Below are 12,624 nucleotides of genomic sequence, written 5' to 3'. Positions count from 1 at the left end.
CATCTGACCGATACCGATATGACCGATATGTTAAAAAATGACTAACATCGGCCGATACCGATATGATTGCCGATATATCGTGCATCCCTAATAATAATGAAGCTCACTTTTGACTGCAGACATTGCTTTTAAAAATATGAGTAGAGTATGTGGAGGAAAATATCTCACCAAATGAATTGAAATTTATTCATAAAGTGCGAAAACAAGATATAGGTACGTGTGCGGTGTGTGGTGTGTGTGTGTGTGTGTGTGTGTGTGTGTGTGTGTGTGTGTGTGTGTGTTATAATTATGTTTGTTTACCCCTTCAGGTTCTGTTGACCTGTCCACCTTAGCTATTCATTGTGACACTGGTTTCAACTGGCTACAGTTTGTTCAAGGAACAGCTCAGGCTGTGATGTCGCTTCCAAACAGCCAAGACGTCCTGATCAAGTAAGTGGCAGTTTGTTAGCGATAGTCTTATTGTATGTGAAGCTGATGCATAATGCATAGAGCTTTGAAATGAATTATTCTTACTTGTGTTAAGGTTCTGTTGTTGGCATTTTAAATGTTGACAGTCATCTGGAAAATTGGATTCAGTAAACAACTATCCATAAAAGGCAGCAAGTGGGCTCTGTTTCAGTGCCACAAAAATTTAGACGGGGAATATCTGTTTCAATTTTTGTCCCACTGATGATGTCATCAGTGACATCATTATTGATCAATCATCTTATGACATCACTGATGATGTCATAGGCACTGATGATGTCATAGGCATTGTGACATCAGTGACAGTGATGTCATCAGTGATGCAAAGTTGGCAATTGTGCGCTGCGCATGCCAATAGAGCAGGCGAGGCCACTCAGCAGCCGAGCTGCGGGCAAGGCCACACAGCGGCTGAGCTGCGTGCAGCGAGCCCGCGCAGTGGGCGTGCCTAGGGTTTCGGCCCCAAACGGGCCGATACGCTAGTTTAATTAAATAAACATCATCATCATTAAAGGTTGATGTTTGTTATTTTGTAATGTGATCAAACACAGTGGCTTCTTTGCACTAATATGGACTTTAGTATAATGTCATTAAAACACCAATACAATACAAGTATTATTGTTCCCTATATATTTTTATTATTATTATTTAAAAAAAACACAAATTGATACAATACTCTTCAAATGTGTGACTTGTTCTGTTCCACTGTCTCCACAGTTGTCTCAAGGGGACTGTAAATCTCTTCCAGCATGTGTATGACGGCATCTTTAACCATCAGGCAGCATCATATTTCCAACAAGAAATCCCAGGTGGCGATGCGCTCTCGGCCTATCTGCTTAACCTGATGACCAACTTAGATGGCTTTGCCCAGACGCTCACCACCCTTAATGACCGTGACATCTCTGATCTTAATATCATGCTTCCCCTCATCAATCACCTGTTACAATCCACGGGTCTCACGCCCCTGCTGCCCCTGTTTTACAGCAATGGCCCCCTCAATATCTCCACAGTGGTGGATGTTGCCGTGAATCTTGGCAGACTCAACCAGCACATTTTTACCTTCAACGAGACGGACCCTACACTGCCTAAGCTGGAGCACTTGATAATACAGTTTCTCTCCTTGGAGGGGAACCTCACCCTGCCTCTGTCCCTCAGCATGGGGCACACGCTGCTCACGTATTCCGGCTACCTCAGCCCTGAAGATGTGGCCCGCCTCAGGGAGGCCATGCATCCTTTCACCAACCAGACCTCAGCAGGTTTTGTAGAGGGCATCCTCAGTGCCATGGAGCTGCTGAAAACAGTGATAGATGCCCCTAATGGCGACCCGACAAACATCATCCTGGGGTACCTTCGGCAGCTTCAGGAGTTCCTGGTTTCTGCTCTCAGACTACGCAGAATTGAACAGCTGCGGTTACCCAGCGGGCAGCTGAGCACGGCTCAAATCACCGACCTCTACTTGGTTGTCGTGGACCTCCTCAACCTCCTCACACCTGAGGGCCTTCAGAACCTCACTCTGGCGTCAGCCGGTGAGGCAGCTGATCATGCCCAGATGGTTGTCATACAGAAAATGCTGGCCTTTCTTCCCACTGAGCTCCAGCAGCATGTCATTAAGCTTCTCCAGGATTTCCAGGCATTGCAGATTCAGCTGTCATCCTGTACGACAGGCCTGGACTGTGTTGCTGGGGTCTCAGAAATCTTCACGTTCCTGGATCAGATTTTAGAACTGCTGCAAACGGGCAAAGGCAACATAACCATCACACTAGCTCAAAAAAATGAGAGAGAGGTATATACGAAAATAACAGTCACCCTCTTCTCACTCCTCCTGTCCCCAACGGATGCCAGCTACATGAGAACATTCAACCAGACTCTCATGAGACTCTCGAATTTCATCCAGCTGGTCATGGCTATACCAAATCCTACTGTATCTGATGTCCAGAATGCCCTGAGAGAGTCTGAACTCACCCTGGATGAGCTGAATGGCATCGCTGCTCTGGCTGGAGCTGCCAACATAAATGACCTTATGGTGAACATCATGGAAGTTATCAACGTCCGCCAATGTTTTGAGCCGCAGCATGCCCCAATTGTGACAGCCCAGTGTGCTATGGGACTGATCAGTGGGCTCAGTGGTTTCCTCGCACAGCTGCCTGCTCTCCGTAACGAGACAGCCATCCTCTCCCTCATCCCGGTACTCGTCAATAAAACGATCAATGATGCTTTACATGTTGACTTCAGTTCCGATCCGCACCTGGCAACCATAGAGGTCCTGAACAACACCCTGGCCAATATCAAGATGAGCCTCCAGCTGATCCATCTTAACTCTCCTGAGGTCATGAATGAAATTGGAGTGGTGGAGGGTCTCTTAAAACTAGCTGCCAACACCAAACCCTTTAAAGGTCTCTCTAATGACACCCTGATGGCGAACCCCCAGTACGCCGAGAAAGTATACCTGGAGATTGTCGAGTGGTACCTGAAAAAACTGGAGAATGTCACCAGCAGCAGCTCGATCTCAGAGCTGCTCTATCCTTTTTACCGTCTCACAGAAATGCAAGTGGCTATACAGCTGTCAACGTCAGAATTCTCTTTGTTCGTCGGTAACCAGGTGGAGTACCTGATGAAAAACCTCCAGTACCCTATCGATGGCGCAGGAGTGAGTCAAATTGGGCAGACAACCATCAAGATTCTCCGGCATCAATTGGAATTAATGAAGAAGAACCTAGAGATTCAGAATGATTATTTCCAAAGCATTGGCATGGAGCCAGTGTTCAACACAACCATTCTGGATGAGCACCAAATCATGCAATACCTTGACCTTATACAGGATTGGCTGAGACATCCCAACGTCACCTCGCTCCTCACAAGTATGCTCCAATGGGGGACCATGAATGTCTCCAACCCCGGTGCAGATCTCCACCTCCTGCTTCAGACTGTGGGTACCTTCCTCAATGATGAGCAACTGGCCTACCTCCCCGTCATCGGCAACATCACCCAGGCCCTGAACAAGGCCATCATGGTGGCAGGGCAACCAGGTGGCCTGCAGAGCGATCACTTCTTGGGTGCCGTCTTGGAAATGGTGCAAAGTGCGCTGCAGAGCCTGACTGCAGTGACGGGCCCGCTGCCGCTAGCTGTCCACCAGAACATCCTGGGCATCGTGCTGGATTCACTTCAGCTGATTGTCAAACCTAACATGAACTTTGCTTCATCGCGTAACATCTCCCTCCTCATCCTCAAGAGAGCTGAGAGCATTGTCCAACAGATAGTACCTGAAATGATCGCTGATTACCTGCTGTCTGGAATCCAAATCGTGACTACATATGTTGAGACCATGTCCTCATCTGGTGGACCAGAGACATGGAATGAACTGTGAGTGATGTTTCTAGTTTACTGGAAAATGACAAATGTATCCTGATCCCGTGTTTTGTTGTTGAAATGGCATTGTAGATACAGACCTGTCCATGTGAATAGTGATAATGCTTTGTTTCTCTAAGCAGTTTGAATGAGATGAAGACGATCCAGAGCCTCCTGCCTCTGAACAGCACGGCCCAGGCCTATATATCTCTCTTCATTAACATCACTCACTTCATCTTGGAGTCTGGCCAAGGCAAGTCAACATCTCAGCTTCACTGTAGGTGCACAGCATGTTGTGTCCTACTGCATTCTGATGGTGTGCAGGTAGCATCGTGAACTCCATTATTCAATCATGTTTCAGTCTGTGGGCCTTTGGGCCAAAGGGGCATGGTGTTTTCTTTTAGGACACTTGTTCTTACAAGTGTCCTAAAAATATATCATCAATCAATGTCTTCACTTGGGCGTCTGAATAGTGTAGAGGTAACAGCGTTCGCCTACCACTCTGGAGACCCAGGTTAAATTCCCAGCAGCGGTACTTCCGGCTTGATCAGACATTCCTACAGACATAATTGGCCGTGTCTGCGGGTGGGAAGCCAGTGGGGTATGAGTCCTGGTCGCTGCACTAGTGCCTCCTCTGGTACTGTAGGTCTGAGCGCCTGTTCGGCACGGAGGGGAACTGACGGGATAGCGTGATCCTCCCATGCACTATGTCCTGCTGGTGAAACCCCTCGCTGTCAGATGAAAAGAAGCAGCTGGCGACTGCACATGTATTGGAGGAAGCATGTGCTAGTCTGCAACTCTTCCCAGAACGGCAGAGTGGAGCAATGACTGAGACAGTAGGGGAATTGGCCAAGTACAATTGGGAGAACATTTTGAGAAAAACAAGACAAAAATAAACGATGTCTTCACTTTAGCTTTGTATGAATACAGAGTAACAATGTTTTCTATTATTTCAGGCAACATGAGTCTCTGGGCAAGTTTTGAGAGTGGAAATCTACCTGTAATTATGAGTCAGGTATTGGAAGTGGTAGAAAGTGTGCTGCAGAGCCTGACCGCAGTGACGAGCCCACTGCCGCTAGCTGTCCAGCAGAACATCATGGCCTACCTCCCCGTCATCGGCAACATCACCCAGGCCCTGAACAAGGCCATCATGGTGGCAGGGCAACAAGGCGGCCTGCAAAGTGACCACTTCTTGGGCGCCGTCTTGGAAGCGGCGCAAAGTGTGATGCAGAGCCTTACCGCAGTGACGGGCCCGCTGCCGCTAGCTGTCCGCCAGAACATCCTGGGCATCGTGCTGGATTCACTTCAGCTGATTGTCAAACCTAACATGAGCTTTGCTTCATCGCGTAACATCTCCCTCCTCATCCTCAAGAGAGCTGAGAGCATTGTCCAACAGATAGTACCTGAAATGATCGCTGATTACCTGCTGTCTGGAATCCAAATCGTGACTACATATGTTGAGACCATGTCCTCATCTGGTGGACCAGAGACATGGAATGAACTGTGAGTGATGTTTCTAGTTTACTGGAAAATGACAAATGTATCCTGATCCCGTGTTTTGTTGTTGAAATGGCATTGTAGATACAGACCTGTCCATGTGAATAGTGATAATGCTTTGTTTCTCTAAGCAGTTTGAATGAGATGAAGACGATCCAGAGCCTCCTGCCTCTGAACAGCACGGCCCAGGCCTATATATCTCTCTTCATTAACATCACTCACTTCATCTTGGACTCTGGCCAAGGCAAGTCAACATCTCAGCTTCACTGTAGGTGCACAGCATGTTGTGTCCTACTGCATTCTGATGGAGTGCAGGTAGCATCGTGAACTCCATTATTCAATCATGTTTCAGTCTGTGGGCCTTTGGGCCAAAGGGGCATGGTGTTTTCTTTTAGGACACTTGTTCTTACAAGTGTTCTTACAAGTGTCACTTGTAAGAACACTTGTACAATTGTCCTAAAAATATATCATCAATCAATGTCTTCACTTGGGCGTCTGAATAGTGTAGAGGTAACAGCGTTCGCCTACCACTGCGGGGACCCGAGTTCAATTCCCAGCAGCGGTACTTCCGGCTTGGTCAGACATTCCTACAGACATAATTGGCCGTGTCTGCGGGTAGGAAGCCAGTGGGGTATGAGTCCTCCTGGTCGCTGCACTAGTGCCTCCTCTGGTAGGTCTGAGCGCCTGTTCGGCACGGAGGGGAACTGACGGGATAGCGTGATCCTCCCATGCACTATGTCCTGCTGGTGAAACCCCTCGCTGTCAGATGAAAAGAAGCAGCTGGCGACTGCACATGTATTGGAGGAAGCATGTGCTAGTCTGCAACTCTTCCCAGAACGGCAGAGTGGAGCAATGACTGAGACAGTAGGGGAATTGGCCAAGTACAATTGGGAGAACATTTGAGAAAAACAGGAGAAAAAAATGTACGTCTTCACTTTAGCTTTGTATGAATACAGAGTAACAGTGTTTTCTATTATTTCAGGCAACATGAGTCTCTGGGCAAGTTTTGAGAGTGGAAATCTACCTGTAATTATGAGTCAGGTGTTGGAAGTGGTAGAAAGTGTGCTGCAGAGCCTGACCGCAGTGACGAGCCCACTGCCGCTAGCTGTCCAGCAGAACATCATGGCCTACCTCCCCGTCATCGGCAACATCACCCAGGCCCTGAACAAGGCCATCATGGTGGCAGGGCAACCAGGTGGCCTGCAAAGTGACCACTTCTTGGGCGCCGTCTTGGAAGAGGCGCAAAATGTGTTGCAGAGCCTGACCGCAGTGACGGGCCCGCTGCCGCTAGCTGTCCGCCAGAACATCCTGGACATCGTGCTGGATTCACTACAGCTGATTGTCAAACCTAACATGAGCTTTGCTTCATCACGTAACATCTCCCTCCTCATCCTCAAGAGAGCTGAGAGCATTGTCCAACAGATAGTACCTGAAATGATCGCTGATTACCTGCTGTCTGGAATCCAAATCGTGACTACATATGTTGAGACCATGTCCTCATCTGGTGGACCAGAGACATGGAATGAACTGTGAGTGATGTTTCTAGTTTACTGGAAAATGACAAAACAAATGTATCCTGATCCTGTGTTTTGTTGTTGAAATGGCATTGTAGATACAGACCTGTCCATGCGAATAGTGATAATGCTTTGTTTCTCTAAGCAGTTTGAATGAGATGAAGATGATCCAGAGCCTCCTGCCTCTGAACAGCACGGCCCAGGCCTATATATCTCTCTTCATTAACATCACTCACTTCATCTTGGACTCTGGCCAAGGCAAGTCAACATCTCAGCTTCACTGTAGGTGCACAGCATGTTGTGTCCTACTGCATTCTGATGGAGTGCAGGTAGCATCGTGAACTCTATTATTCAATCATGTTTCAGTCTAAGCACTTTGCGCCAAAGGGGCATGGTGTTTTCTTTTAGGACACTTGTTCTTACAAGTGTCACTTGTAAGAACAAGTGTCCTAAAAATATATATATCATCAATCAATGTCTTCACTTGGACATCTGGGTAGTGTAGAGGTAAAAGCACTTGCCTACCACTGCGGAGACCCGAGTTCAATTCACAGCAGCGGTACTCCCAACATGGTCAGATGTTCCTACAGACACAATTGGCCATGTCTTCGGGTGGGAAGCCAGTGGGGTATGAGTCCTCCTGGTCGCTGCACTAGTGCCTCCTCTGGTAGGTCTGAGCGTCTGTTCGGCACGGAGGGGAACTGACGGGATAGCGTGATCCTCCCATCCGCTATGTCCTGCTGGTGAAACCCCTCGCTGTCAGGTGAAAAGAAGCGGCTGGCGACTGCACATGTATCGGAGGAAGGATGTGCTAGTCTACAACTCTCCCCAGATCGGTAGAGTGGGTGGAGCAATGACTGGGAGAGTAGGGGAATTGGCCAAGTACAACTGGGAGAAAATGGGATAAACTAAAAAAATATATATATAAAAAAACGATGTCTTCACTTTAGCTTTGTATGAATACAGAGTACAACAGTGTTTTCTTTTATTTCAGGCAACATGAGTCTCTGGGCAAGTTTTGAGAGTGGAAATCTACCTGTAATTATGAGTCAGGTGTTGGAAGTGGTAGAAAGTGTGCTGCAGAGCCTGACCGCAGTGACGAGCCCACTGCCGCTAGCTGTCCAGCAGAACATCATGGCCTACCTCCCCGTCATCGGCAACATCACACAGGCACTGAACAAGGCCATCATGGTGGCAGGGCAACAAGGCGGCCTGCAAAGTGACCACTTCTTGGGCGCCGTCTTGGAAGCGGCGCAAAGTGTGATGCAGAGCCTGACCGCAGTGACGGGCCCGCTGCCGCTAGCTGTCCGCCAGAACATCCTGGGAATTGTGCTGGATTCACTTCAGCTGATTGTCAAACCTAACATGAGCTTTGCTTCATCACGTAACATCTCCCTCCTCATCCTCAAGAGAGCTGAGAGCATTGTCCAACAGATAGTACCTGAAATGATCGCTGATTACCTGCTGTCTGGAATCCAAATCGTGACTACATATGTTGAGACCTTGTCCTCATCTGGTGGACCAGAGACATGGAATGAACTGTGAGTGATGTTTCTAGTTGACTGGAAAATGACAAATGTATCCTGATCCTGTGTTTTGTTGTTGAAATGGCATTGTAGATACAGACCTGTCCATGTGAATAGTGATAATGCTTTGTTTCTCTAAGCAGTTTGAATGAGATGAAGACGATCCAGAGCCTCCTGCCTCTGAACAGCACGGCCCAGGCCTATATATCTCTCTTCATTAACATCACTCACTTCATCTTGGAGTCTGGCCAAGGCAAGTCAACATCTCAGCTTCACTGTAGGTGCACAGCATGTTGTGTCCTACTGCATTCTGATGGAGTGTGCAGGTAGCATCGTGAACTCCATTATTCAATCATGTTTCAGTCTGTGGGCCTTTGGGCCAAAGGGGCATGGTGTTTTCTTTTAGGACACTTGTTCTTACAAGTGTTCTTACAAGTGTCACTTGTAAGAACACTTGTACAATTGTCCTAAAAATATATATATCATCAATCAATGTCTTCACTTGGACATCTGGGTAGTGTAGAGGTAACAGCGTTCGCCTACCACTGCGGAGACCCGAGTTCAATTCCCAGCAGCGGTACTTCCGGCTTGGTCAGACATTCCTACAGACATAATTGGCCGTGTCTGCGGGTAGGAAGCCAGTGGCGTATGAGTCCTGGTCGCTGCACTAGTGCCTCCTCTGGTCGCCTGTTCAGGGGGGAGGGGAACTGGGGGGAATAGCATGATCCTGCCGGTGAAACTCCTTGCTGTCAGGTGAAAGGAAGCGGCTGGTGACTGCACATGTATTGGAGGAAGCATGTGCTAGTCTGCAACTCTTCCCAGTACGGCAGAGTGGAGCAATGACTGAGACAGTAGGAGAAATTGGCCAAGTACAATTGGGAGAACATTTGAGGAAAAACAGGAGAAAATAATCTACGTTTTCACTTTAGCTTTGTATGAATACAGAGTAACAGTGTTTTCTATTATTTCAGGCAACATGAGTCTCTGGGCAAGTTTTGAGAGTGGAAATCTACCTGTAATTATGAGTCAGGTGTTGGAAGTGGTAGAAAGTGTGCTGCAGAGCCTGACCGCAGTGACGGGCCCACTGCCGCTAGCTGTCCAGCAGAACATCATGGCCTACCTCCCCGTCATCGGCAACATCACCCAGGCACTGAACAAGGCCATCATGGTGGCAGGGCAACAAGGCGGCCTGCAAAGTGACCACTTCTTGGGCGCCGTCTTGGAAGCGGCGCAAAGTGTGATGCAGAGCCTGACCGCAGTGACGGGCCCGCTGCCGCTAGCTGTCCGCCAGAACATCCTGGGCATCGTGCTGGATTCACTTCAGCTGATTGTCAAACCTAACATGAGCTTTGCTTCATCGCGTAACATCTCCCTCCTCATCCTCAAGCGAGCTGAGAGCATTGTCCAACAGATAGTACCTGAAATGATCGCTGATTACCTGCTGTCTGGAATCCAAATCGTGACTACATATGTTGAGACCATGTCCTCATCTGGTGGACCAGAGACATGGAATGAACTGTGAGTGATGTTTCTAGTTTACTGGAAAATGACAAAACAAATGTATCCTGATCCTGTGTTTTGTTGTTGAAATGGCATTGTAGATACAGACCTGTCCATGTGAATAGTGATAATGCTTTGTTTCTCTAAGCAGTTTGAATGAGATGAAGACGATCCAGAGCCTCCTGCCTCTGAACAGCACGGCCCAGGCCTATATATCTCTCTTCATTAACATCACTCACTTCATCTTGGACTCTGGCCAAGGCAAGTCAACATCTCAGCTTCACTGTAGGTGCACAGCATGTTGTGTCCTACTGCATTCTGATGGAGTGCAGGTAGCATCGTGAACTCCATTATTCAATCATGTTTCAGTCTAAGCACTTTGCGCCAAAGGGGCATGGTGTTTTCTTTTAGGACACTTGTTCTTACAAGTGTCACTTGTAAGAACAAGTGTCCTAAAAATAAATATATCATCAATCAATGTCTTCACTTGGACATCTGAATAGTGTAGCGGTAAAAGCACTTGCCTACCACCGCGGAGAAAATTCCCAGCAGCGGTACTCCCGGCTTGGTCAGATGCTCCTTCAGACATAATTGGCCGTGTCTGCGGGTGGGAAGCCAGTGGGGTATGAGTCCTGGTTGCTGCACTAGTGCCTCCTCTGGTAGGTCAGGGGGCCTGTTCGTGAGGAGGGGAACAGGGGGAATAGCGTGATCCTCCCATGCGCTATGTCCTGCTGGTGAAACCCCTCGCTGTCAGGTGAAAAGAAGTGGCTGGTGACTGCACATGTATTGGAGGAAGCATGTGCTAGTCTACATCTCTCCCCAGATCGGCAAAGGGGGTGGAGCAATGACTGGAACAATAGGGGAATTGGCCAAGTACAATTAGGAGAAAATGGGAGAAAAACCGATCAAACAACAACAACAACGTCTTCACTTTAGCTTTGTATGGAATACAGAGTAACAGTGTTTTCTATTATTTCAGGCAACATGAGTCTCTGGGCAAGTTTTGAGAGTGGAAATCTACCTGTAATTATTAGTCAGGTCTTGGAAGCGGTAGAAAGTGTGCTGCAGAGCCTGACCGCAGTAACGGGCCCGCCCCTGCTAGCTGTCCGACAGGACATCGTGGCCTACCTCTCCTTCATCGGCAACATCATCCAGGCCCTGAACAAGGCCATCATGGTGGCAGAGCAACCAGGTGGCCTGCAGAGCGACCACTTTTTGGGCGCCATCTTGGAAGCGGCGCAAAGTGTGATGCAGAGCCTGACCGCAGTGACGGGCCCGCTGCCATTAGCTGTCCGCCAGAACATCCTGGGCATCGTGCAGGATTCACTACAGCTGATTGTCACACCTAACATGAGCTTTGCTTCATCACGTAACATCTCCCTCCTCATCCTCAAGCGAGCTGAGAGCATTGTCCAACAGATAGTACCTGAAATGATCGCTGATTACCTGCTGTCTGGAATCCAAATCGCAACTACATATTTTGAGACCATGTCCTCACCTGGTGGACCAGAGACATGGAATGAACTGTGAGTGATGTTTCTAGTTTACTGGAAAATGACAAATGTATCCTGATCTTGTGTTTTGTTGTTGAAATGGCATTGTAGATACAGACCTGTCCATGTAAATAGTGATATGCTTTGTTTCTCTAAGCATTTTGAATGAGATGAAGACGATCCAGAGCCTCCTGCCTCTGAACAGCACGGCCCAGGCCTATATATCTCTCTTCATTAACATCACTCACTTCATCTTGGAGTCTGGCCAAGGCAAGTCAACATCTCAGCTTCACTGTAGGTGCACAGCATGTTGTGTCCTACTGCATTCTGATGGAGTGCAGGTAGCATCGTGAACTCCATTATTCAATCAGGTTTCAGTCTAAGCACTTTGGGCCAAAGGGGTATGGTGTTTGTGTTTTTAGGACACTTGTTCTTACAAGTGTCACTTGTAAGAACAAGTGTCCTAAAAATATATATCATCAATCAATGTCATCACTTGGACATCTGGGTAGTGTAGAGGTAAAAGCACTCGCCTACCACTGCGGAGACCCGAGTTCAATTCACAGCAGCGGTAGTTCCGCCTTGTTCAGACGCTCCTACAGACATAATTGGCCATGTCTGCGGGTGGGAAGCCAGTGGGGTATGAGTCCTGGTTGCTGCACTAGTGCCTCCTCTGGTAGGTCAGGGTGCCTGTTTGGCGGGGAGGGGAACTGGGGGGAATAGCGTGATCCTCCCACCTGCTATGTCTTGCCAGTGAAACTTCTCGCTGTCAGGTGAAAAGAAGCGGCTGACGACTGCACATGTATCGCAGGAAGGATGTGCTAGTCTACAACTCTCCCCAGATCGGCAGAGTGGGTGGAGCAATGACTGAGAGAGTAGTGGACTTGGCCAAGTACAACTGGGAGTAAATGGGATAAAAACGGAAAACAAAAAAATTATATATATAAAAAACGATGTCTTCACTTCAGCTTTGTATGAATACAGAGTATAACAGTGTTTTCTTTTATTTCAGGCAACATGAGTCTCTGGGCAAGTTTTGAGAGTGGAAATGTACCTGTAATTCTTAGTCAGGTAAGGCCTAAGAAACTCTGTGTGATCGGTTTGTTCTCACTTTACTAAAGTCTAGTGTAATTTGATTTAATTTGTGTGAAAAATTAAACATCCTATTTGCAGGTGGAACATTAGACCAGTACAAATATAATGCCCATAAAAATGCATAGTCATAGTCATTTGTTGCCTTTTGGTATCTTTTGTTCATATGTCAGCTGTGAACAACAGACAATAAAC

The 12,624-nt window shown here is 47.7% G+C and overlaps 2 protein-coding genes across 2 annotated transcripts in view; both read left to right on the top strand.

Moving 5' to 3' along the window:
* LOC310777806 (uncharacterized protein) overlaps positions 1-4,500 on the top strand; it is a gene marked incomplete at its 3' end in the record, with an annotated part of 38,511 nt that extends 34,011 nt beyond the window's left edge. The window contains exons 18-21 of the mRNA XM_083638163.1: positions 309-429; positions 1,180-3,822; positions 3,951-4,060; positions 4,454-4,500. Coding sequence (XP_083494289.1) covers positions 309-429; positions 1,180-3,822; positions 3,951-4,060; positions 4,454-4,500 — 2,921 coding nt within the window. The remainder of the gene's footprint in view (positions 1-308; positions 430-1,179; positions 3,823-3,950; positions 4,061-4,453) is intronic.
* A 273-nt stretch (positions 4,501-4,773) lies between these two features.
* Positions 4,774-12,624, top strand: part of abca12 (ATP-binding cassette, sub-family A (ABC1), member 12) — a 75,154-nt gene continuing 67,303 nt past the window's right edge. The window contains exons 1-11 of the mRNA XM_083639476.1: positions 4,774-5,310; positions 5,439-5,548; positions 6,287-6,833; positions 6,967-7,076; positions 7,813-8,359; positions 8,488-8,597; positions 9,316-9,862; positions 9,996-10,105; positions 10,824-11,370; positions 11,495-11,607; positions 12,350-12,408. Of these exons, the coding sequence (XP_083495602.1) occupies positions 4,814-5,310; positions 5,439-5,548; positions 6,287-6,833; positions 6,967-7,076; positions 7,813-8,359; positions 8,488-8,597; positions 9,316-9,862; positions 9,996-10,105; positions 10,824-11,370; positions 11,495-11,607; positions 12,350-12,408 (3,297 nt within the window). The 5' untranslated portion in view covers positions 4,774-4,813. The remainder of the gene's footprint in view (positions 5,311-5,438; positions 5,549-6,286; positions 6,834-6,966; positions 7,077-7,812; positions 8,360-8,487; positions 8,598-9,315; positions 9,863-9,995; positions 10,106-10,823; positions 11,371-11,494; positions 11,608-12,349; positions 12,409-12,624) is intronic.

The sequence above is a fragment of the Poromitra crassiceps genome, assembly GCF_964638095.1.
Source record: "Poromitra crassiceps genome assembly, chromosome: 6".
Lineage (NCBI taxonomy): Eukaryota > Metazoa > Chordata > Actinopteri > Beryciformes > Melamphaidae > Poromitra > Poromitra crassiceps.
The sequence above is the reverse complement of the archived record's forward strand: the minus strand, read 5'-3'. Positions and strand labels throughout refer to the sequence as shown.